At 43.5% G+C, this 27,197-nt stretch overlaps 1 protein-coding gene across 3 annotated transcripts in view; it reads left to right on the top strand.

Annotated features, from left to right (window-relative positions):
* The window catches only part of PPFIA4 (PTPRF interacting protein alpha 4), a 3,167,227-nt gene that overhangs the window by 3,041,617 nt on the left and 98,413 nt on the right, over nt 1-27,197 (top strand). For 2 of the 3 annotated variants that reach the window (XM_069633678.1, XM_069633680.1), the window contains one exon: nt 5,724-5,898. The exons of the other annotated variant lie outside the window; for it this stretch is intronic. In XM_069633678.1, coding sequence (XP_069489779.1) covers nt 5,724-5,898 — 175 coding nt within the window. The remainder of the gene's footprint in view (nt 1-5,723; nt 5,899-27,197) is intronic. 3 annotated transcript variants of the gene reach the window in all.

Genomic DNA, 27,197 nt, shown 5'->3' with positions numbered 1-27,197 from the left:
ATTTGTTGGGCAGAGCAGTCCATGAAGCAGGCAGAGGTCAGTCCAGCGTTAGAGCAGCAAGGTACCAATTTGTTGAGCAGAGCAGTCCGTGAAGCAGGCAGAGGTCAGTTCAGCGTTGGAGCAGCAAGATATCATTTTGTTGAGCAGAGCAGTCCATGAAGCAGGCAGAGGTCAGTTCAGCGTTAGAGCAGCAAGGTACCAATTTGTTGAGCAGAGCAGTCCGTGAAGCAGGCAGAGGTCAGTTCATCAAATGCAAAATGCGACACAAGAGAAGGAAACAGACAAAGGCAGATCCAGATATCAGATACGGGTTGTAAGCAAAGATAAAAAAAAAACAAGACAAGGATTGCAAAGAAGTTCCGGTAACAACTTAAATCAGAAGCGCTCTATGCTGGGAGAGGGTGGACTTAAGTCCTGCCGGTCACGCGATCGGCAGAGACGTGCTTTCTCAATCTGGCCACATGACGTAGAGTATGCCTCATCTTCCCCAGTCTCCATGGGAACTTTCAGCGAGCGAAGAACGGCGCTCTAAATGCATGAGAAGAGAACCGTACGGGAAACTGGGGGCTTGATTTTACAGTGACTGGGTTTCCTCTTCGTGCATGTAGCGACCTGGCTGCATGTATAGGCAGATTCCTGACATGTGGCTCCACATTTCTTGGCATTCGACTTTGATTGCCACCGATGTGTGTTTGATTTATTCTCAGCTTGTATACTGTTCAATCGTGCCACAGGACCTGGCTCCACCAGGAATGTGAATTTCATGTCTGACTGTAGTACAGGGATGTGTAGTAGCTCCATGTCCTTTCTCATATAAGGCTTGATACACTTGACATGTATCTATTGTCTTGATGTCATCCATGTTCTTTTATGATATCAGTTTTCTAACTGTCTTGTGGCATGCATCCAGTAGCCCACTTCAGCCTCGAGTGTGTATGCACTGTGCCTCTTTTATAAGCTGTATACTGTACCAATGTGGTGTAAGTCATCTGGGTGACTTGTGGTGTATTGCCTGGCTAGTAGCTGTTGATCCCCTTCTGCTAGTTGCAGGGCCTGCATGTTAGACTCAGAAGCAATCATGTGGTGCATTCGGGCAGCAGTCAATGGGCCAATCGTTGATATTGCGTGCTTCTGTGGTGTTTGACGCAAACATCCTCTAACTGGTGGATGTAGGGTGATATGGAGGACTGATCTGAGAGGATGACAGAACACATGCCTAGGAACATTCCATTTGGCATCATCATTGTAAGGTTTGCTTGTGGGCTGGATTGGGTGTCACCTTTTTGAGGGTGATTTTTTCCCTCAATCCCGCTGGCCTTCTTCTCGGGGTTTGCTACCGCCCTACAGCGTCCTGTACCTTCGCTTCCTGCTGCATATGCACTGCACTTTTCCACTGGTCTCAAGCGTTTCTCCTGCCACTTCGTCACACCGGAGAGGTCCGCCTGCACTCAGCAGTCCGTGGGCATTCTCCCACAGCTGACTGCTCTCACACAGCGGACTCGGTTCAGTTCGGGTTTCCAGCTTTTAAAGCTCCCGCCTCCATTTTCACTCCAAAAAAGATAGACTTCTCACCATCAAAGCGGAAGCCCTGCCTTGCTCTCGTTGTCCCCGTCCTTGTCCCAGTACTTAGCTGAGTTTGATAAATGTTTGTTTTCACAAAATGAGGATCTGTTGTTCCAGTGACCTCTTCTTCGTCCCAGTACCATACTGGTGCAATTTGGGGAATACTTTAGGGGAGTCACAAAAAGAAGGCTGACAAAAGCCCATAAAGGCTTGAGGGATGGAGGGTTTGTGGTGAAAGAAAATGGGGGATAACATATCTCATCTAAGGGCGTCCTCTCCCAGGGACGTCATTTAGAGGTCGCCAGAGGTCGCAACTGCGACCTCTGAGGTCTCCCTTGCGACCTCTGTGGTCTCCCTTGCGACCTCTTAAAAAAAAAAAAAAAAAAAAAGTGGAGTGGCTGGCGTTCTGGTTCAGGCCCCTAAAAAAAAAAGAAGAAAAATAAGAACAGGAGAGCCACAAGTCTAACACTTTCAGCACTGACCCTAAATAAGAAAGAATAGGAATACCAAATAATGTGTCTTTCTGGAATTCTATACAATAACTGCTAGACTCATTAAAGGTTTATTTCAGGCACACTTCACGGGGTGCGTCACTGATTTAGTCTGTTCTTAAACACCTCAACTCAGCCTTTCATCCTTCCGAGGTCAATAAATGAGTACCAACACAGGTTGGGTGATATTGGGTGTATATTTTTTCTATATAAAGCGCTTAAGCGTAAGTGCTATATAATAACACATCATTATCATTTGGTCATGGACGACTGCTTGCATTCACAGTAATTTGGTAATATGGGCCTATACACACTGATCTTAACGATACCTATGGAGATCCATTCTTGTATGAAATGTATATTTTTTCTATATAAAGCGCTTAAGCGTAAGTACTATATAATAACACATCATTATCATTTGGTCATGGACGACTGCTTGCATTCACAGTAATTTGGTAATATGGGCCTATACACACTGATCTTAACGATACCTATGGAGATCCATTCTTGTATGAAATGTACATCATATTATAGTGATATCGTAACCATATTTTTCGTAGTGTACAATGCTATGTGATGCCGCTTCCTGTTTTGTCAACGGGCGAAAGGTTGTGTTCCATCGCTTCCCGTGATATCACTTCGATTGGGGTCAAATGACATCACTTCCTGTGATACCATCAGGCGGTCAAGGGTCATGTGATGTCACTTCCGCTACCCCTGGAATTTTGGTGAAAAGACATCCCTGTCCTCTGTCCACTCACCAAGCCTCCTCCACCCAGATGATCCTCCCTTGCATATCCACCCTCAGGGTCGGGATCCAAAAGCGATGGCCTTTCCCTGTCCACCTGAGAAGAGGACACCGGGGGAAAAGCAGGAAAGACGCCCTCAGGTTCCTCACATAGAATAAATCGTTCATAGTCTGGATACTTTCATTTATAGCAGAGTTATGTAGATAGATCTATAGATTATGTTGATAGACTTAGACAAATGTCATATTCCATTTTAATGTGGCTAGACCATAGAATATATCTATCATTCTAATTCACTATCACATCTATCTGACATATTGCTATTGGGAACATTTAACTCCAGGTTCTCCAAGAGGTAACTCCACTCCATATATTCTGGATATCCTAACAAAGTACATTTGAATATGGTGACTCTAAATAGAAACTATCTACATCCTGAAAACCTGCTCTGTGCAGGTCTCTTGAAAATTAGATTTGTGGGTCCTGGGTCTAAGGTTTGTAGATATCTTTAATATTGCTGCACAGTAGTGAATGGTGATTTGTTTTAATTAGAGCGGCATAAATATTTGATCATATATGTGGGAGTGACCAAGCATAATGAGGGAGCGCGAACAACCAGGGATATTCGCAGAGTTCTCCATCAAAGAAAATGTTAAATATAAGGGGTTAAAATGGTGCATTTTCTAGCACAATTTCTGGGAAGAGTTAGGTAAAAATCCACACAGATTGGAATCAGTTTTGTAGGGTTGCACATGAAAAAATCCAATAGATGCAAGTCAGCGACAATGCACAGGGCCATTTTCCAACACATTTTCATAATGCTTTGTGCAACAATGTATGTCGGTATAAGAAACATTTGTGTGCTGGCTGTACCCAACAATAACGATGCAGACTGCACCAATATATGCCATTATTACGGTATAAGAATGTTTTCCTGTTGGCTTTGCCAGTTATAAAAATACCATTCCATAGTGAGAAAACGTGTCCAAACTGGATGCAGTAATGTAGGCCAGCCCAGCCATGTAATAATACTTATCATGTTTGGTTTACACTTAATACCAAGTAACATAATGCCATGCCACAGTGAGAATATATGGCCAGAGTGGCGTCATTAATGGAGGCCAGATCAGCGATTTAATAAGACTTGTTTGCTTTATTCTTGATACCCAGTAAAAAAATGCCATGCCCCACTAAGAAAGTATAACCAAATTGGCGGAACCAGTGAAGGACACTCTAGGGCTTTACCTTTCATACCAGTAAAAAATGCAAAGACACAACATGAAAAAATACATTAGACCGGCTGCACCAAAGTAAGTCTAGCTACGTAATAAAGTTCAGCAAATTTTTTGTTTTACAATTGATGCACAATAAATAATGACATTCCACAGTAAGCCAGTAGATCTAGACTGGCTGCAGCATTTAAAGTCAGTCTAGCAAAGTGATAACACTTATCATGCTGGCTTTACCCTTCATATTAGTAAAAAAAAGGTCATGCAACAATATGAAGTCATAACTAGACTTGTTGCATCTAAGTAGGCCAGTCTAGCTACATAATAAAACTCATGTTTGCTTTAACCTTGATACCCAGTATAAATGCCCTGCTGACAGTAGCCCCCTTTAACATTAGAGGCCTGTTCCGTTTTCCTAGAAGCAGCACAGGCACACACAATCAAATCCTACATGCTCTCATTTACACAACATACACTCTTTCATCCGCCTGCGCATTCAAATAGCACACACACAACTCCTTGCATGCATGCATGCATACATGACGAAACAAGCATACATTCTTTCGCTCACTCACACAACCACACATGCATGCATAAATACAAACACATTATATATGCACATTTACATTTCACGTATCTTCTACTAACACCACGACCATGAGGCACGACTGGAACGGACGCCCCACGCAGAGCGCGCTAACTGACAAAAAGAGTAGAGGACTACTTGCAAAAGTGAAAAGGCAGCAAGGCCAGACTTCTTACACCCCTCTGGGCTCTTATTTTTGTGCTCATTGCATTTTGCAAAGCCTTTTCAAGTAGTGGGGGGTAGCAGCGCTGCTCAGAGGCAGGCAGCACAGTCCCCCTGCAAATAATGGACTGCGCTGCCACTAAAGCCTCTGTTGTTGAGGGAAACCAGATGTATGTATCTATTCTTGACTTTACTCTCACAGTTGATGCGACGATCCTGTCTGAATTACAATGTTGTTGAGTACTGGATTTGAGTCAGGCGATTTAAAATAAAAATAAATAAGAAAGTGTCTTTCCATGAAATGTATTGGCATAATGCTTAGATATTGGTCACTTGCTAATCCCTTCACGATTACAACCTCTAAATGCCATTGTGAAGCCAAGAAAAAGTGTTGAGCATATTAAAGTGCATCTGTTGAGCATATTAAAGTGCATCTTGCCTGCAGGCAGCTACCAACATGAGTTTAGCAACATCTACTGCATTACTTCTATCTGCTGGTGGGGAGGGGAGGGGGGCGGGGGGCGGGGTGGATACACTATAAGAGAGCATCCAGTGGTAATCTTGCAGCAGTGCTAGCCAGACTGGCACTTGCACTGCCTGATTTAGTAAAGTGCTGTCTTTGCACTAGTCAGCAGGTGAACATGTTATTACTCTGCTTCCCTCATGACAACAACGTTGGCTGGCACCCGAATTACCCATGGCACTGGCACACATTTGTTGGCATGGGTTAATATATATATTTTTTATTAGGGTTCCTGAAATTGCTCCACCTACTGCACTGGTTGGCAAGTGCACTCGCTTTTTACAAACATATTACATATTTCTTTTCAGTATTCTTTTGCATGTTTTCCATCCAAAATAGCTGCTTTTCGCTCGATCACGCGCGTTCACGGACGACTGCCCTGCACATGGCATCATTCATTTCCATTCCATTGTATTTCAGGGGGAGGAAAAGTCATTTAGACGGGCTCCATCTTGGAGAAAAAAGTTCCGCCCGCGAGAATTCGCCAGCATGCACATGATGGCGGGATCCACCGAGACATTACCCGCCGGGTTCAGAGTCACAACTACTATGGCGCCCGCTTCTACCATCCAGCCTAAAAATCTCTCAGCAGAAGGTAAACGGCAGCTCGCATGGTCACAGGAAAATGCAATCATTGTCATTCATTGTTTATTTTGGGGCAAATCGTTGCTTTGATTATGTTTTAATTTCTCAAGAAATATGGTTTCCTATGTTTGCGATTTTAGGAATCATCAGCAAAGAAATCATTTTGCAAATGCCTCTTCTCAGCCAAACAACTTACACATTTTTTCACAGGATGTGTGGGTCCTTTTCTTAATGGAGTGCCTGGGAAATATTGCATTTAAAATATTTTTTATTAAGGCAAGAAGCCCCCGAGCCGGTGGGCCTTCAACAGTGTCCGGTAATGCCCGCGAGGCTCATACGCGAGAGCCTTAACGAACACCCCGGGGGACTCGGTAATGGCCCGCCGGTGAGGGGGCTTATTGCCATTACAACCCCGACCCGTTAGATCAGGGTATTAATGGTGCTTTTTTTTCGGTTGCGAGACGCGCTTTCGTCATTGTGAATCCCATCTGTTATGTATGTGTTCATGGGCTTTGCAATGATAATGCAGCGAATTAAGATGATCATCACCTCCCACATCCACTGAATTTCAAGGGTTTTGTTGCATTAAATCCGATCACCTTAACTGTTCCTTAATTAAAGTTGTTTTCAGTGAATTTAAAAGGTTTTGTTATGTGATAGTTTATTTTAAGCCACTAGCCTTGGCCTTTGGCCATGGCCACTGTGCATGTTCCACCAATAGTGCCCACTAGCCTTGGTCTTTGGCCATGCGCTGTACATATTTCACTTATAGGTTTCCTTTGGGCCTACTAGCGATGACCTTTGGCTGCGGCCCCGGTCCATGATCCACCTATAGGATTTTGTTATGGTTTACTAGCCGTGGCCTTCAGCCATTGCCACAGTGCATTTTGAACCAATAGGATTTCTTTAGTGCCCACTAGCCATGGTCTTCGGCCATGCCAGTGACCACAGGCTTCTGACATGGCCACTGTACATATTCCACCTATAGGCTTTCTTTGGGTCTACTAGTGAGGACCTTCGGCCATGGCCACTGTCCATGTTGCACCAATAGGATTTCCTTAGAGTGAACTAGCCATGACTTCGGCCGTGGCTACTGTCCATGATCCACTTATAGGATTTCTTTATGGCTTACTAGCCATGACCTTTGGCCGTTCCGACTGTGCATGTTGCAACAATAGGTTTCTCTATGGCCCTTGCCCATGACCAGTGGCCAAAGCCTTTGGCTATGGCCTCTGTACTTGTTGCACCAATAGGATTTCTTTAGGGCCCACTAGCCATGGCCTTCGGCTATGTCCTTTGGCCATGGCCACTGTACATCTTCCACCTATCAGTTGCACCAATAGTTTTCTTTAGAGCCCACTAGCCATGGCCTACAGCCAAAGCCTGTACATGTTCCACCTATAGGTTTCCTTGGGGTCCACTGTCAATGGCCTTCGGCTGTAGCCATGTTGCACCAATAGTTTCTTTTGGGCTCACAAGCCATGGCCTTTTGCCCTGGCCCCTCTACATTTTCCACCTATCAGTTGCACCAATATTTTATTTAGTGGCACAGAGCCCCCCCGGTCCCCTGCTTAGGGGGAACATGTGTTCACTGTAGGTGTACAATTCCCTTTTTTTAAACTCTTTTCTGATCCCTGCAGGATTCCCCCAATATAACTGATAATGACATCAAACTGCACACGCGCCAGTATGAACTACCCATGCCCACGGTTATCCCCTGGTACATCTGCGGTTATCCGAAAATGCTAGAAAAATCCCAAATTACTTCCCTGCCCTGAAAGGCATCATCAAGTACCCCCTCCACCATGCCTGGTTCCCCCACTTCCATAAGTTGCTTTTTCACTCGCTAGCCCTCTCCTGCTACAACCTATAATGCTAGTTTTGTGTGACGCACTTTCATTCCTAATCGCGTCTTCCATTGTAGCCCCAGTTACCTCACAGGATTCTCACGGTATAGCTGTGGTTATGCAAAAACGTGCGATATGTAACTCTATCCCCTGACCACCCTCAACTCCACAATTTCACATGGTGTCCCATTTCCCCTCACCACCCCTAGTCAGATGCAATTTCATCCTTTATCCTCCTCCAAAAAGCCTTCTTTTCACTTTTTGTTTTCGGCTAACCCCAGAGTAACCATGGTTATCTCTTGCATCGAGCAAAATAAAAAATTGCGTCTTTTTCGTTTCTGAAAATCATCCCAGCATCAAAGCACTATAAGACATATAGCAATAATCTTGGGAGAAAGGAGTACCCCCTTCTCCGTCAAATATTTTTACAGCTTCTGGACGGAAAAAACCCAGAACTGTCCCAGAAATAAATCATCACTTTGTGCCCAAGTAGTTTCATATCTGGTCAAATTCCATCTGGCAGTTTTTATGTTTCACTGCACTTTTTCATTCATTTAGAAATCTTTCCCAAAATGTCCAGTCTAGGGGGGCCTGTGACTAGTGTGTTGTTTGGAAAAGTTCATTAAAATCCATCCAACAAGTCAAAAGTTATTAGCAATTCAATTTTCAGGTTTCCTATGGAACTAGGCAATCACCTTAACTATAGTCTGGTGACCAGCGCATATATATATATATATATATATAATATATCTTCAATTGCAGCCTCTACTTCATCCCAATGTGTTTCAAGTAGTGAGGATGAGGAAGCAATCATGAAAGAATTTTTATTTTTTAAGAAATGCAACTCCTTTTCCGAGATGGCAAGACATAAAAGAGGAGAAGAGGAAGAGGCAGTGTCTTTTAGAAAACCCTGAGAGGGATATGGGGTAAAGGAGTTAAATATGACTTCTCAAGGGAAACCAACATGCTGTGGTGATCACAGAAAGAAATAACACCTGCACAGGAAATGCACGTGATACATCTATTATCTCATCAATTGACTCATCAACAAACAGATCTCCTTAAGCGTGCGCTTAATTCATGTCCCTCATTCCACTGCAACTATGTTCAAACAAGATTAGATTTTGACCAACTTATCAGGAAAATCAAGTTGACAAAATGTTGTGCAATCAATCCTGTTAAAGTTATTTCGACAACACCACGACATAGCAGAACTGATATGAGGGTCTCAGAATAACCAACCTTGAATAATTTAGCTAATCTGTCTGATATTGCCTGTGACCAGGAGGGTTTAAATCTTTCATATTTTGATATTGATCCTGACTGTTCTCCTTCTACTCGTTTGAAGTACAAATCTAAATGTATGCCCATGAGGATTTGTGGAGGTCTTCCAGGACTTGATGTGATCAGATTTATTGAAGTTAAGATTGGGCAGTCTAAGGGCAGGTAAACATAATTTGACCAAACCACAACAGAAATCTTTGGAGGAATGCCAAGAGCTGTCTGAAGTGGTTATAAAGGGGTTGTTAGGTGTCAGAAATGAAAGCCGGACACAAGGTGGTCATAATTACGGGTATAAACTTTTATTCAAATTAAAAGGGTTGGGATAATGCATATTTGACCCTATTCTAAAGAGGCGTTTCCCTACCTAAAAAACAAAAACTAAGGATCTGTCTTTTTCAGGGTGGCATAAATCAAAAAGCCCTCCTTGTGTCCAAAACATGCTATGCTGATCCTCACACTAAAACAAAATAACAAAGTGGCAAGGGAAATGTCTATAACCTGGTATTTGCAAAAAAGATGGCTTTAAATCAAAGTAGAATGGCTTCAATATAAATGTTTTCCAAGATGGAAATTACCTTAATTCCAGAGGTGATTTCATTCCCCTGGATTCTTCACAGGTATCACAAATGTCTCTGAATTCAGACAACAGATTCTTTAACACGAGGTAACAGTATCTGAGATGGAGATGCAGATCTTACTCAAACATCAATAATCAGACCGACTCAAGAAGTTGGCAAAAGTCAAAGCTGTTTTTATAACAAGTCCTTAAAACAGGGAGTACAACGGCCATCAACAAACGCTGCACAGATGTATCTCTCACTTGAGAACTCAATGTGCTACATTCAAAAACACATTTGTAGTAAAAACTCGTCATCATTGACATCACACTACGTGGGAAATGAGAAAAACCTACGGGGGTTGTGGTTGGTGAACGGGGAACATCTACATATACTTTCTATGGGCTACAGGGATGTGATTGGATCTCTAAGGTCAGGTGGGCAACCAAGCCCATCCCAAGTGCAAGTCATCTTCTTTGTCATGAAAATATACAACATACTTTTGGCTTCTTAAACTATATGGCTCCTTGATACGTGACCCTCTATAATTGGTTGGCTCGGTTTTAACCTTCTGGAATATTCCACTCGCTAGCAGCACGCAACTGGGACTCCAGGTGTTGGGGGCGGTTGGCCTGGTCTTGCCTCCCCACCCAATTTGCCCAACATCCTTCATCACTCCTGCGGTCTGCCATTCAATTACCTTTGAACTTGGCCTTGCAGAGACTCACTGCACCTGAGAATAAAAGGGAGTGAAGCATGGCCTTATCTTCTAGTCTCGGTGTAGCTCGCCCCAAAGTTTATTCACATGAAACCATGTAACTGGGAGACCACGTTTTCAAGCTGTTGTATTTTAATACCATTAAATGAAGAAATCTTGCCACCCTCAATGGTTTTCCTTACACCTCAGACAGGAGCTGAGCTGAGCTTGCTTCTCACTCTCGGCAGTCCAACTCTTGACACTGGGCCAGGCAAGGCTTTTCTCGAATCTTCCTTTGCCGTCAGCTATTATTGTGCTGCGCAACACTTCCAACCCTTTCTTACACGGCTCCAAGTTTGCTAAAGTACATTGTGGAAAATCCGTATTCTATATATTCCTATGGGAAGGTGTCGGAATCAGCCGTTAGATTCACGATTCCTAGTGATTTTCTGACGGTGACGGTTTGACGCCACACGTGATGAGGTCCTTTCCTCTAGTACCTTGCCACGGTACACTGAAGCCGCTCGCTGTTTGATCATTGCTGAAGAGGGAAACTGCAGACCACGGAAACCGCAGACCGTTAATCTCAGAGCTCACTTCACCCTACCTCAGAGATCACCTTAGAGCAGAAAGAGGAGTGTAAGTGGAAGGAAGGCGGAAAACGGGGAACTCTGAGCTACAGAGCTGCTAGCTGTAAGCAGCCGGACCAGCGATATGCGGCTGGAATGGAAAGAAGTAAGCTAGATGTAGGAACATTGAGTAAGTACATATGACCACAAACGAAAATTGTGCCGCAGAAATCCTTTGTCACCACGCAGATCTAGTACCCAGTCCCCAGTCCAGAAAGTTGACTGAAAAGGGGACAGTGGGGAACTGAGGAAGCTTGGAGCTGAGAGTATCAAGGTGAGGGAACAGTAGCCAAGCAGTTGGCGGCAACGCGGGAAGCAGTGCTTAGGTGCTTGGAGAAAGCCCTTATAGTGCACAAAGGGAAAGCTTTCCCATGACATTTACCTAGCTATTTTAACAGTGTAAACAACCTCACTGTGGTCCTCAGTTTCCTTGTTGAGAGCGGGAAGATCTGTGGAAATCGGCAGCGGGTTCAAATAACATGTTAAAGCTGAGTGCAGGAAGCTCTGTGTAACTTGGCTGTGTGTGCAATTAAACACATTTGAATCATATTTTAGCCCACACGATTTTCTGATTTTAATGATTGGCATTTTAATTTAAATCCAGGGAGACACCAGAGCTTTGAAACCTGCATAGCTCTGTAATATTTCCTGGAGTGAAGTCCAGAGTTTGTGTTCTTTGTTTATAGTAGCCTATTTAGTACTGTGTCACTTATAAAATAATAATAATGACGCGCAAGGGACAATTGCGGAACAAACGTTCCAATTTACGCAGTGGCAATAAGTACGATGTCCAAAAAATTCCAAATTCGACCAGCCCTCACAAGTGGATATTACAGCTTTTTTTGGAGCCAAAGACAAGCGCCTGAATAGACCCTCGTCGGAAGCAAGAGAAGTGGACAACGAAAAGTCCATGTTAGAGTGCATCGACAATAACAACTCACTACTGAATTTAGTCAACAACTTGCAGAGATCCTCACTGGGGAGTGAGAAAAGGCTGCCGAATGCAATCAGCGCAGAGGCCAACGACTGCATTGCATTAGTTTGTCATACTCACCAGATCTGACAGTTTTTGCTATACACTCGGATTCATCCGATACATCCATCTGCCATTGTAGGTAAAATAACAGTGATTGAAGATACTACAATGAAGAATTTTCTGATGGCACTGGAATGCAAGATGGAGGCCCAAGCAGTATTAATGGCTTCTATAAGGGAAGAGGTTGGAGCCAGCCAACAGCTTTCAATTAAACTGCTAGACATAATAACAGCACTGTTCAAAAATTGGACAAAATTGATAAAGATAAGCAGTCAGGAAGGGAATGTAATAAGTTGAATGTTTCACCGGGAAAAAACAATGTGATACAAAAGCAAGGGAAATCTGATCCAAAACACATAGAGGAGCAAAGTGGACAAAAAAAATAAAGAATAGCCCAAATGGGATTTCAAGGAGGTCCAAATATCACCACACACGGAGCTAAAGTAGGCCCTAAAAAACAAACAATTGCCTCGTAAAATATACGTACTGCCAGTACTGAAAAAACTGGCACCCCATAAGCAGTTAAGGAAATGTGATTGTAAAAGTATAGGTCTTCAGGAAAGCGAAGCCACAGGAATAAACCAGCAGACACGGCTGACTGGGGAGAAAGACTCAAGTAACAAGCCCACAGTACAACAAAAAGTAGCAGTTAAACTGGACCAGAAGAAGAAGAAAACTGGTCCCCATGTGCAAAAGCCAGCAGTGCAGGATGGGGACAGGAATACCCTACCAGAATCAGTGGATGATGCACAAACCAACCTGCCCTTGGTGGAGGAAAGTTATAAATTGACAATTATCCACCCCAGAGCTTTAAAAGACAGGTCTACATGGGTAATATTGGAGGAAAACGCTCCAACGTTCCAAAGCCCATTTCTTAATCGAACAATCTTATTGTCAATCTTCAAACAGTTGAAATATCTGGAGTACATCCAATCCAGAGATATTCTGAAAATAGAACTACCAGACTGGAATAGTGAGACAAATCGGGCATTGATTGAGTTTGTGTCACCGTTTGTGGTGGCACTATTGAAAACACACTCGGAGCTTCTCTTGAGAGCAGGTTTCACACTAATAGCATGTCAAAAAACCGAAGGAGCAAACGTACAATATGAGGGAAATGCAAGGAACACTAGTCCCAGTTTAAACTTGCCGACAGAGAGCATTACAGGAGCAGAACTCATTGGCGAAGCCCAAGGTCGTCACTTCCACTCTATGGATGCCAATGAATGCATGCACCGGGGCTAACTGACAAGTAAAAGCGACTGCAAAGCTGACATGGACCCCTTGTAATACGAGAGGCCATAAATCATTCCAAACACACCCAAAAGGACAGTTATGGATGAAGGAGGTGGATATATTTCTGTTTCAAGAAACATGGTGTACAGAAAGCTGATGGGTTTCAAGTTCTATACAATAAGGGCGTAAGACACAAGAAGGGAAGGGCGAGTGGGGGTCTTGCCATTGGAGCTAAGACACATGTAAAACTCGAACCCTGGGCAAAGGCAAGTAAGTCGCCTAATGTTCTACTGGATATATTGCAACATTCCAGTATCCCTACAGAAGGGAACATGTTAATCATTAACATCTACGATCCGCCAGGCGGCTCCTTGACTAAAGCAATACAAGCATTAATTACGGATGGTATTGCTTGTTGGTTGGAAAGTACACCCACAGGTAGGGTTGTACTGGCTGGCGATTTCAACACACGACTACTACACATTTTTAACGGCAAAAAAGTGGGGCTTACATATAGTTGTCAGTCATCGTTTGAATGTTTTGACCTGGAACCCCTAGAGATGCTTTCTAGCAATGTGTCTGAACAACTATACACATGGCCTAACGGAATCGTCACATCTCTAATTGATTACGTTGCAGTAGATAGGGCAATGCGCACAACATGCAGTCCTATAGTGAAATCTCAAAGCAGAGCCAGTGATCATGGCACACTATGATGCACTACTAGGCAAAAGAATGGCTCTGAAGAAATGCAAAAATGTGCTATTGTAATACCTTCCAATGCTGGTAATACACTACGTTGGGCCCAAAGAGACATTGAATGGCTGAATGAAGCTTTGAAAACAAACGAGGGCAATCTGAATACACTGTTCGTAACAACAGATTGGAATTTAGAAGACATAATCAAAGAGATTAGCTTCACACATGTTAAAAATAATAAAATGAAGCAACAAAACAACCAGGAACAAGAACACAAACTATTTGATTGAGTCATCCAGGAAAGAATGAGAAAATATCGTAAGGATAAGGCTGCTGTGAAAAGAAACATAGAGACTTCACCAGCAACTAAAAAGAGGTTAACAAAAAATCTGGCTTCAAAATACAGAAATTGGCAAACAATGCACAAAGCATCCATCAGGACAGTGAACTGGTGGAACCTGTTCACATGGTTGAAACTAGATAATAAAGTCAAATTCTGCCGCTATTTCAACAGCTTTAGAAATCTGTCGGCTAAGATCGACCTAAACCCAATGTCCGAAAAAGGTTGGATTAAACACATCCAAAATCTATACTCCCCTAATGGTGCTATTGGCAGAAACAGAAGCAGGAGAGACAACGGCATGGAGCAGAGTGAACTCACACTCAAGAGAAATACTTGAAGAAGAGATCACGGCAACTAACCTGGAAAGGCTAATAGTAAAATGAAAAGCCTCCCGAGCCCCTGGGCCGGATGGCATCCCTAATCTGGTTTTCAAGGCCGATCCTAGCCTTTAGGTGAGAATCTTGGCACTATATTTTGGGAAAATTCTAAAGTGTGGACAAATACCAGAAAGCTGGCGCCAATCTATTCCCCTACCCATATTAAAAAAAGGGGATAGACTCATAGCAACAAATTATGGATTGTTGCAGATGATGGATTCCTGCCAGAAACTATTTGCTGGTGTACTTTTGGAATTATTAAACACCTGGACAGAAACCAAGAAAATGATTTTCAAACAGGTTTTAGAAAAAGTTACAGAACAACCACCACCATAGCAACATTGCAATTTCTGAGAACATTACGATCAAAAGGAGAGAACATGCTCTACTGTTGCTATGTGGACTTTTTGAATGCTTTTGATCTGGTCTCTAGAAGTAGACTTTGGGCAAAACTAAAAGGTTGGCGTATTGATCCGGCGTTGTTGTACTTTGTACAAATGCTATATAGGAACACAACTGTTGCTGTTCAGCTCAACCAATAGGGGTCCCTGACAAAATATATCGCCACCAGTGAGGGACTTAAACAGGGTTGTGCACTGAGTGCCATCTTGTACAATCTCTACATTGCCAATATGGATCAAGCCTTAAAGAATACCAGAAATTTCCCCCAACCATAAACGGCGTAAAAATTACTATCATGGCATACGCAGACGATATAGACCAAACAGTGTACCCTAAATGCCCTAAAAATCTATGCCAAAGAGAACTTCACGAAAACCAAAAGAGGAATAATGTGCTTGAAAGATTCTCCTAGGAAGTTTAAGAGTACACAGTGATACCTGGATGGTATAATATTGGAAAGGGCTACGGAAGCGCTGTACTTGGGTTTCCCGATAAGGGCTACTAAATCGGCCCTGCAATATAAAGATCATATTGGTAACAGGATATGGAGAATGTGGGCGGCAATAAAATCTTATGTGGAACATAGAGGTGGCAGTAATATAGAAGGGTACATTCAAATTTGAGTGTCTAGCATCTGCTCGGCCATTCTATGTGCACTAGAGACTTTGCCACTAAAGGAGGTAGTGTGGCTGCAGAAATTGGAAGGCAAACTACTCTGTTCTATAATGAATATGCCCAGAGGCTTACAAGTGGAGGCCTCACATTGGAGTATGGTCTACAGTCTCTGATCATTATCTTAGAATGGACAAAACAGCAGTTGGACCAAACCATCTCTTAGAGTTACTGGGTAAAGAGACGAAGGGAAGAAGTCCTAATTACTTTGTGAAGGATATGAGTAACTTCACGGAAGACTACTTGCTTGAACTGGGCCTCAACATGAACATCATACGTGAACTCCCGGATTGCGTCTCATTAATTAAAAGAAATCACTGGAGAGGGACATGGTTATGGCCATGGACAAACTGAATAAGCTTCAGAGATGTAGAGCATATTCACATCAGGCTTTTAAGATCGGAAAACCCAAAAGTTACCTATTACAATGGTCTAACCCAGGATTCATGAGATTAACTATGCAACGTAGGTTCAACAATCTGGGGTCAAAAGAATACATGAACAAGTGGAATAGAGCAGAACAAGATGTAATGTGTAGGCACTGCTTAATAGAAGTTGAAACAAGCAGACATCTATTGACTGCATGTGCTGTTTTGAAACCACTGTACATTAAAGGTTATGGGTGATTTTGTAAAAACAATTGAGAACATAAGTAAGGATCAATTTTAGGCAGCCTTGATAGGGGCAGACTCAGTAGTGGTCAACGCTGCAGCATTTTACATATGGCAATTGGTGATTCTTTAGATAACTAACTAGTTTTGGTTTTCATTAATCATAAAATAGGATACACATTATGTTTAATCCAGAGTTGAATTTAGGAATGTTGCTATAAGTGTGTATTTTATTTGTGTATTGCTTTGTTTAAATATGATATTGTTTTTAAATGTGCAAAAGTTTGTTCTTGAGTGAATATAAACTAAATGCATATATAAAAAAAAAAATATATGTATAATCCTATGTATATACATTGGCGCATCACCACAATCTGTTCAGTACATAGCCAGCCTTATGATTATTTTGTCAACTTGCGTTACTGCATCTGTACAATTGTAAAATGATTTTGAATTTTCTCTGGTGCTTCTCTGCATGTGCAATCTTCATTTTGCTTCCGAAATGTTGCATACTTCATTATAAGGTTCTATAGGGTCTACATTCTTACTTCATGTATATCTCTTCTGTGTGTGTCAGTTCTTTCTTTCATCCATTTTCACATTTCTTACAGAACTTCCTTCAAAAGGTCATCATTTCTTTGTGGAAACATATTGGGTTTTCTCAATGGATACCTTGTTTCAAGGACTTTTCATGGTATTGGCATTCTTACTGATATTGTTGCTCATGTCACAGTCTCCGGTTGCCAGCATGCAGGCAAAATAGGAGCGGAACGTCCGGTAGAGCTACTTGGCTCCTCCTCTACATCTCTGAGATTAATAGTTCTTTATGCCTTCTTTAGCCTGCAACAGTCTTGTTAGATGAACTCAATTCAATCTTGTAAGCTCTCTTGGAAAAATAAGTTCCTTCTTTTAACACAAACACTGTTTCTGCTAGACCCTCCTTGTAGATGTGCAATGTGCCTGGTATACGCCCTGCCAGGACTCTTCATGCACTTTCCAAAGCCTGGTGTACTCTCCTGCCAGTACTTCTCTTTGCACGCTCAATTATCTTACAGTTCCTCGGTATTATCCAAGGAACATTTGCCCCTCTTCTTGGTTTTGTATATTTACTTGATAAACATTTGTTGCTTTTGCTTTTCTATCCGCAATCTCACAATGTTTTACTTTGCTTCCTGCAATCTCACAATCATTAAGAACATCTTCTGCCCTTTTGCTCATTCATACTCTTCTTGCCGTCTCACTTTTCTAAGTTCCCACTGTTCTGCTGGTCTTCAGCGCGATTGCCGAAATTCCCCAGGGTCCCCACTTTGCTTTGGCTGACTAGTCTGTTGTAGCGTTTCCAGGCTCCCTCGCACTTGCGTGGTGCTTTGTCACCACCAGTTTCACACTCTGCTTGGCTCTGACATCTCTCCAGGCTCTATTGTGGCTCTGCTCCTGCACGCTGGCTTTTCTCTGGCTCCCTGTAAGGGCAGTGCTGCTTCTCTTGTCTGCCGGACACCTAGGGGCCCTCTTGGGGTTCCTGGTGTCCCCTCGGCACGCCTCGCTCACACCACACCTCTTTCCTTGTCTGCCACCAGGCCATTTTGCCTTGCAACACTGGCTCACGCCTCCAGCTTTTCCACGCTGACTTGTGCCTCCAGCTTCTGAACACTGACTTGTGCCTCGAGCCTCAGTCTACCGTGCCTGGATAGATCACGTCCTCTCCTGATCTCCATTTCTCAGCACAATTACCATTTTTAAAGGTCTCGTGCTCAGGTGCCTTCATCCAATCACTAGCCCGTTCATCACGCTTATTGCTCAGCATCAACACCTTCATCGTCCTCGTCTGTTTCATGGGAGTTGAACTCCATTAATTTATGATGGATGATTCTTCAAAGGTCTTTCTTAATAGGTTGACATGGATCATCAGTTATATTTGAAGTAGAGCTTATATGGCATTACGTCATTAGGGTATTGGGCAGCAGGGAATCTCTTTCATAGGAAAATGGGGGATATCGCGTCTCAACCAATGTAGCCATGACATCCCCCCTGTGTGGCTATGTCTTCCCATGTGATCCTCCCTCATAAAGCCACCCCCAGGGTCAGGATCAGATAGCGGCTGCCGTCCCCTGGCCACATGGGACGAGGCTAGCCGGGGAATCCTTGATGACTCCATTGCACCCATCGCTGGGTCAATATTGTGCTCCAGAATCAGAATGATTCTGTCGCTGGGGCATCTTGTCAACTTTGAGATCGCTCTTGCAATCATAAATTATCAGATAATCGATTTCCAGATATACAGTGTCAACTCATAGCAATGGTCAATAAATGGCATGACAGAGGGATTGTTGATTTAGATATTTGCACGTTTTTGTTCGCAACCTCTTTTGTGATTCCTACTATTCTTTTTTTTTTGCCAAAGATCCACAAGTCCTTGGATAGGCCTCCAGGCAGACCCATTGTCACCTTATCTGGTTCTTTGTTAGAAAATGTGTCTAAATTCATTGATGAGACCTTGATTTCTTTCTTCTCTACTATGCCCTCCTTCTTTCGTGATACCAAAGATTTCTTGAAACTTGTCGATGAAATTCCCTGGGAAACTAATCTCATGTTAGCCACACTTGCCGTTTCATTGTACACCTCCATTGACCATAAAGTGGCTGTTACAGCATGCAGGTATTTCCTTGATACACGGTCCCTTAACTTTTTGTCACACACTGAAATGATTCTTTGATGTTGACTTTCTGCCTGAAAAGTAATGTTTTTCTTTTTAATAGTTATTTTTATCATCAAATAAGAAGAACGGCAATGATGAGTGTCTTTGTGCCAGCATATACCGGTCTGACAATGGGGTGGTGGAAGGATGCCATTGTTTGGAATCCCTCCAATGCAAATTACACGGATCATGTGGTTCCATATTGGTGTTTTATTGATGATCTTTTCATCATTTGGAAAGGTAATGAGGCAGCTTGTTTGTGTTTTGTTGCAAAACCTAACCACAATTCTATTAATCGCCGTTTCACAGAGAGACATGGTGAATCTCAAATACCACCAGCAGTCACCCAGGTGTAAGAATAGTATCCCATATGGTGAATTTTTCAGGTACCGCCGTAACTGTTCACATATTACAATGTTTGATGAAGAATGTACCAGTGCAGCCAGTGCTTAATTTGTGCCGGTGTTTGCCAGTGGGCAACATCAGCACTCTTTTTTAGGGGCACCAGCACTGATGCTGGCTGGCCCGACGCGAGGAGTTTGTGTGTGTAAAAACAAACTGTGTACAATATATCACTGTCTCTGCCAGGCTGCCACCGTGCCACTCACCCACGGACGGTGCCGTGGCAGCGCGCCCCCTGACCAGGTGCCTGTCTTGCAGGCGGTAGTGATCACGTGCACGGCCTGCAGGGTAATCCGGTCACGGTGGTCACCCATGAGTGTGAGTGCCTCGTGACTGCAGTCTGCCGTGCAAGGTGCATGTCAGCCAGGCAGGGCCTAGGGCGTAGGCCGGCACAGACTCAGTGTGGCTCTCACCACATCCTGGCGCCGGCTAATAGCGTCTACAGGTTGGCAGTGAGCGCCGTACACGTTCAGCATGGCAACTGTCTACATCAGTGTTTTTTTCCAGCCCTATGGCCAAAATAGGCAGCAGATTTAGGAACGGTAGCCGGCGGAGCGTCCTACGGCTCCAGCTGAGTCCCAGGCAACACGCTTGGGCTCATTCAAGCCAGGTGAGTGAATCCTAGTGAAAAGAAAAATGAAGTCTGTCTGATCCCACTACCTGCTCAGCTGCAAACTGTCCCACAAAAAAGCACCCATACGTTGCTAGCCTGTAAAAAGACCGGCCTGTGTTAGTCTTGTGCGTATTTGCATTTCTGTGACAAGGGGGTGGATGGTCAAGTAGTACGTTTACACAGACTGAAGCCATGTTTCTCTCAGCTGAAACTCAAAGTGAATTTCTCACTTGTTGACATAGTCTGGCTTGTGGGGGTACTGTACACCGTTAGGTTGATTGTGCACATGAACAAGAACAATATTCTTTTCCAATGTTTCCAGGATCCAGTTTTCAATCTATCTTTGGGTTTTATTTTCAACCGGGCTATATGAAGCAGACAAGGGTATTCTCGCCGAGCCGGGACACCCTCTTTATATCAGATGGTACTGTGTAGAAGCGCTTCTTAGGCCTCGCACAGTGCTCTCTAGTACAGAGCAAAATTTCAAAAGTCGTAAAATTGTATGGTTCAGTGTGGTGTGTTGGTGTTAAAAGGAGGCGACTGGCACTTTACAGCTATTTACAAACCCCCATGGTACTTGTCAGATTTCTTTTTGCAATGTTCCCTGTAGCCAGGACAAGTCAAACATGTGCACATTTGCATTTATTGACTAGACCTTAAGGCCAGTTCAGCCCGCTGTAATGGAAACCTCATTCCATGTGGACACCATTATACGTTTTTGTTCTTATACATTTGTTGGCTTTGCTGTTCACCTGTCCTTGATTCCATTTGAAGCACCTAAGAGGTCTGTTGTCATGTCCTGACCGTGATCTTGACCCTGGGTATGCTTTATTCCCTACACTAAATGTTAATTTTGGATTTCCAGCACATTTAATTGATACTGCAGAGAACTGGCACTTTGCTAATATTTCAGTATTCATAAATTGACATGTTTTTTCAATTTTCTTTAGTGTGCGTTGCAAAATCTAAATGACCCTCTATCTATTTTAGATAGTGTTTTATACAGGTCTTTGTTTCGGCAATCAATACGCCCTTGCAATGGAACTTCCTTTTTACTTTCCCACTCTGTTTAAACTCAGTCAAACTTCCTAAAATGGCTGTTTCCCATGCTTTATTACACTTTGGATGTCCTCCCTCTGTATCTTCCTAAATAGCCTGACCATGATATGATATGATATGGCATTTATAACACGCCTATACACAAGTGTTTCAAGGCGCGACGAGGCAAGGGAAAGGGGAACAGAGGGAAGACAGACAGCAATCCTACTAGGTCATTCAGATCGCGCAAGTGCATGGGAAGGGGCAAGGGGTACAGTGCAGGGGGGAAAGGGCTGGGGACAGTGCAATGCATGGTATCATAGAATAAATAACAATAAGTAAAAGTACGGCCAGCAGGTGAGAAGTGTAAGGGTAAGTGTGCAGACATCAGGGATCAAGTGCTGGTAATGGGATTGTAGGGATACAGAACCGTTCCCAGGTGTGGGGGGTGCCAGGAAGGCAGTGCAGGTGTGTGACTGGCTGGGTAGGGGACCTGGGCCCGAGATCAGAGGGTGGCCAAGTAACCATTGCAGTTTCATTTTCAGTCAGGAAGTCAGCAGGGCAGAGGAGGAGAAAAAGCAGAAGCAAAGAGAAAGGTTTTGAGGTGCTCCCGGAACCGAAGATGATTCTCCTCAAGTTTCAGGGAGGGAGGCAGTTCCATAGGGAGGCCCCAGCCGAAGAAAGAGATCAACCACCAATTTGTTGTTTGGAGAAGCGACTAAACCTGAGGGAGTTGGAGGCGTATGAGCGAAGAGCTCCAGAAGGAAGATATTTAGGAAGAGAGATTTGAAGGTGTTGCACCCCCAGGAGCCTGAAGACCTTGTGGACAATGTAGAGGGTTTGGAACTTAATCCTTGCAGCCACTGGGTGCCAGTGCAGAGATTTCAGTCCTCGGCTTGAGGCCAAGGACACGTCTCGCTGTCCTGTTCTGGATGAGTTGCAGAGGCGGAGAGTAGAAGCAGGCAGATTTAGAAAGAGGCTGTTGCAATAGTCCAGCCTAGAGAGAACCAGAGCTCTGGAGACAGTGAGCTTCTGGGGGAAGGAGAGGAAAGGAAGAATACCTCTGAGGAGGTGCAGCTGGTAGTGTGACTTCTTAGAGACGTCAGAGATGTGAGGATAGAAGGAGAGTGTGGAGTCGAAGATGACCCTGAGGTTTTTAGAGTCACAGGTGGGAGCAGGAAGAGGGCCGCCAAAAGTGGCCAGCCAGAGAGTGACAGGAAAGGAGGGTGCGGTTTAATATATGCTGTTGGACGGACCATATAACAGAAATCGGAATTTCTATCCGCTATTTATTTCCTTTCCTCCTTGCAGCCTAGGGGACCTTAATTAGCCTGACACCATCAGCCACCTGGAGCTGCTTCTGACTAGGGTTAGACTGGGCCATAAAACTGTCTCGGGCACCAATGAAAAAGTCGTGCACAGTTTGAAATGGGTATTTATTCCTTTTGTGACACTGTTTGAATAGTAACCAGGGGGGAGTATTTGAAAAAATGTGATACACATTGTGCATTTTAAAGAATATTTATTCAGCAACACTGGTCAAAACTATTAGCCACAGAGTGAATTAACTCATCAAACTGGCCCAAATAGGCCAAAAAAAAGTGTCCCAGTTTGACAAAAAAACTGGCCCATGCCGACATTTTGTATTTTTGGTTTGGCTTTTGTCCTATAGGCCTGTCCGAGCTTGCTTGTGACTCCCCAAGGCAACTGGCACCAAATAAACGTGCTGATGTGATATTAACTGTGCGGGATTGGAAATGTGTATTCGTGTATACATGAGAATTCAAGACAAATCTAAGAGCATTTAATGGATCATATATAATGGACAAAAAGACTTTGCATCTCCCAGAGGTTGCGCCTACCTAAAGACGGATGCCGTTACGCAGTGCTTCACTGCTTCCCAGCTAGGTTTCCTTGTACATCACCCAACGTATTCATGCATACTTGCATGCAATCGTATTTCATCGGGATCCTGCAGGGCCCAGTACAACTCTTTTTCTTCTGGCAGCATTGGCATCGATCACAAAGGCCCCCAAACCAGAGCTCAGCCTGTGTGGAAAGGTGTACACTAGAAATACAATTTTCTTAACAAAAACGATTTTAAATGGCAAAATCCAGAACCTTCCATAACAATTGTTTTCCAAATTTAAAGCATTATACTTCCTCATCCCGTGTTCCCTTTCCCCATCCATCCCACTACTACCTTGTGCCAGCAGTTGCTGCACCGACAAACATGTGACATGGATCAGCAGAAGTGTCATGTGCTGGTGGTAGTCTGATCTTGATCTAGCACTGATCCGGCCCTGTTCGTCCGCCAGCCGCGGGGACAGCATTTGGGGGCCTAGATTTTTTGGGTCGTGACACTAATTGCTAAACAAATTTAGCACTGAGTGCAGCAATTAACATCTTGTTACGGGGTTATATTAAAGGTGTAATTGAAAGTGCCTACTCAAAATTCTGAAATTTACATCAGGACCGCAGAATGAGAACAAGTTACTGGTGTCAATGGAGAATGAAAAAGTGTGTCTTATTTTGATGTGTTGTGGTTAATCCCAACACCTAAGGCATATTATTCAGAAACATGGGCCCTCATTCCGAGGTTGGTGCCGCCACCGACGTGGCGGTATGGGGACTTACCGGTCCATTCCGCCCTTTGCGGGACCGGTAAGTCCCCATTTGAAATGCCATTCCCCATTCCCATTTGAGCCCCAATAGGGCTCAATGGGAAGGGGGAAGGCGGCAATAACGGTACCGTAAATTACGGTACCCTTATTGACCCCGGTATCCCTTTGCGGGTCCCATCCTTAACACCTGGTAAAACCAGGCGTTAAGGGAGGGACCCGCAAAGGGAACTCGGAATAGGGCGCAAAGGGATTACCGGCACCGGTGTCATTACCGGTGCCCGGTATCCCTTTGCGCCCGGTCGTAATGACCCCCATGGGCATGTCTTGAGAATGTATAAGGATTTATTACCCATATTGCCTTGTCATCCTTGTCTCACCTTCAGGAAAATTCCATCTCTCAAGGATAACTGATCTCCAGTTTTTTACCCTCCACCAATAAGCGACATGCTGCTAGTTCTTGGTTGACCCAACAAGGCAAGGTTGTTTTAAATGTTTGAAGTGTTGCAACCAGTACTTATGTCCATCCTGTTTTAGGCATTGAACACACCATACAGCAACATATTACTTACAATATATACCTTTGTGGTGTATGTACTGAGTTGTCCCTGTAACAAATGGAACGTGGGTACCCCATGTACATTAAAAGTCAGGATCCTTCAACATTTTAGGGCAATCAGAACAGTTGATCATTCTTACCCCAGGGTGAAACATTTTCAAGAATGTCATGCAAACAATATGAAGGGTCTTTTTTGGGATCAGTCATGTACTTTATACATCCTCGGGCTTGTGACAGAACTTTGAAACTTCGCCAATTAGAGACCATATTTATTTTGGACCTTGAAATGAAAACTCTGAATGGCCACAACATTGACGAGGAATTGTATACTTTTGCTGCTTCTTGAATTTGGGAACCATTTGTTTCGTTTCTGCTGTAGATCCTTGGCAATATTTTTAATTCTGTGCAATTTGTCTTTGAGAATGCAGCAGTGTTGAATGGGTATTCTTTTGAATTTGCATTTTATATGCACCCTACATTCACTTTTTAATTGGCACTTTGGCACTTTATTTGTCGATGTTTACACATAATTCATTAATGTTTATATTGCTCTTGCATATTTGCACAAAGTCTTCTAGCACTATAGGAAGTTCTGTTGCTTGACTACAAGGATGTCAGGTGCACTATGCACTTCATGTTGGTTTTATCCATTATGCAGTTTGCTTGAGATTTCTGAGAGATCTGTTTTTTAATCATTGGCATTTTGCTTGTTTAGACTATTGATTCCCCAGCTAGGTACACACCAGCACGGGTAACTTGGGCAATACAATTATTTATGCTGGTATATATTTTGTGTAATATGTGTTTTTTTTGTTTGGCACTTTGCATTATTAGGAACCAGGAATAAAACACAGAGACTGAGAGTTTATGGTTTTGGCTATAAACTTTTATTTCAAACAAAAAGGTTTGGAAAAGGCGTTGCTGTCACTACTCTGTTTTATTTTACCTAAACCAAAACTAAGGGTTTATCCGATGTCAAGGTATCCAAAGCCAAATGTTCTGGGCCTCATTACGACCCCGGCGCTAAACCATGGGCTATTAGCACCATGGTCCATGCCGGGGTCCGCCATGGTGAATGGCGGAATTACCACCCCATTCCAAGGTTGGCGGGGCGGTAATTCCCCATTCACCATGGGCCCTTCCCTATTCCCATTTTTGCCCCATAGGGCTCAATGGGAATGGGGAAGGCGCTAAGTACGGTGCCGCAAATTGCGTCACCGTACTTAACACCAAGGTCCCTTTGCGGGTTGGATTTTAACGCCTGCAAAAAGCAGGCGTTGAAATCGCCAACCCGCAAAGGCACCTCGTAATCAGGCGTTAAGGGGTTAACGGCGCTGCCACCTTTTGCAGCGCCGTTAACCCCTTAACGCCAGGGTTGTAATGAGGGCCTCTGTGTCTGAAACCCTATCCACGACCTCACATTCTACAAAACAACTCTAATAGGGCAAGGGTTATGTCTTTGGCCTTGTAAGCGCCCAAATTCAAAATAAATGTATAACTCCAACACAAACGTTCCCAATGGATAAAGGTTACAGTTTCAGGGCACAACTCCCTTCCCAGGTTTTCCTCTTGTAGATGTTCAAGCTCCTAAGGATAGGAGCCTTCCTTAGACTTCTTTGTTCAGCAGAAATAGTTTGTATGTTAAACAACTTGGCTGTTAGACTTAATTTCGTAGGATACTTGATGTGTTCACTTGCCAGGTTTCTTCTCCTCTTTAATGTAGTTTCAACACAGTCTTCAGCTACACCTGATGTGTCCTCATATCAGTACTTCCTCATGTGATCTGCTTTAACATTTGCCAACTTGACTTTGCCTGGTATACTCTCCTGTCAGGGCTTTCTCATATACTTTGTGTAAGGGAGGCATGTATCACACTGACACAAAAGGTACAATTTGTGAAACCTTTATTAAAGTTACTGTTTTTGGAAAAACTGATACTTTGCCATATCACTAAGACGGGGGTAGTCTCGACCATCAAACAATAAATAAAACAGTCCTAGTTGCGTCCGTCAAATCAAAATGGCCTATGCTAACAAAACCTAATGCCTGCCCTATCTCTTGTACAAAAAGTGTATGAATGAGATATGTATGCAAAGAAAAAGCAGTGTTCAAATATAAAGAATAAACTTGGCTGAATCTGCTCTCCTCCCCACGTTAGACAGCACGGCGTAGGGCAGTTCCCATAGGCAGGATGAAACATTCTGGCTCGAGTTTTCAACATAAATACAGTTCAAAACGTGGATCAAGGCCCGCCTGGCCTTCCACATTAAAGTTTCTCTTTCCAGTCTTCCAAACAACATTGAACAAAAAGTTCACACCAGTCCCCCTCTGTCGGGCTCAGACCTCTTCAAAATAAAGTTCACGTTGGTCCACTTCTGTCAGGCTCAGAACTTTCACAACAAAAGTTCAACAATACTTGCAGGGGCTCCCTGCCCTAAACTTTTTACACTTAACAAAAAGTTCAACGTTCAGCTTTTTACTTTCCCCTTCTCTCAGGATTAACTTTGATCACTTCATTTTTACAGTTCGTTCACTTTATGCCTACAGACAAGGCACCTTTCACAGAGACATTCGAGTAGCCCACTTCCATTCGCCAGACCACTCCGTTACTCAGTATTGCTGATTTCACAGCTGTCCTTACTTCAAAGTTCAATCACAGGTCTGCCTTTCTTCGCGTCACATTCACACGCGTGCAGCCTTCACTTGCGATATAATGTTGCAACTTCAATCTTTCCTTAACACACACCAGTCTCTCAGATTGCTTGCCAACTCACTGAGTGTGTGCGCATTTTTCTTGTCTTCACAATTTTCCAATTCACAAGTCAAGGTTAGTACCACAGGCTTGGCCTCACCTCCCCAACTCTGCCGTTCACCCAGGAGTGTCACTGGCATCTTTGAAACACAATGCAGCCTTCTGCTTTGGTATTTGGCCTCCTCCACGTATCCCTTGTGGCCTCTTCGAGGCAGCAACCTCCTGTAGTGAACTCCTGG

The sequence above is a fragment of the Ambystoma mexicanum genome, chromosome 13, assembly GCF_040938575.1.
Source record: "Ambystoma mexicanum isolate Mex_15411 chromosome 13, UKY_AmexF1_1, whole genome shotgun sequence".
Lineage (NCBI taxonomy): Eukaryota > Metazoa > Chordata > Amphibia > Caudata > Ambystomatidae > Ambystoma > Ambystoma mexicanum.
Note: the sequence above shows the minus strand (reverse complement) of the source record. Positions and strands in the feature narration are given on the sequence as shown.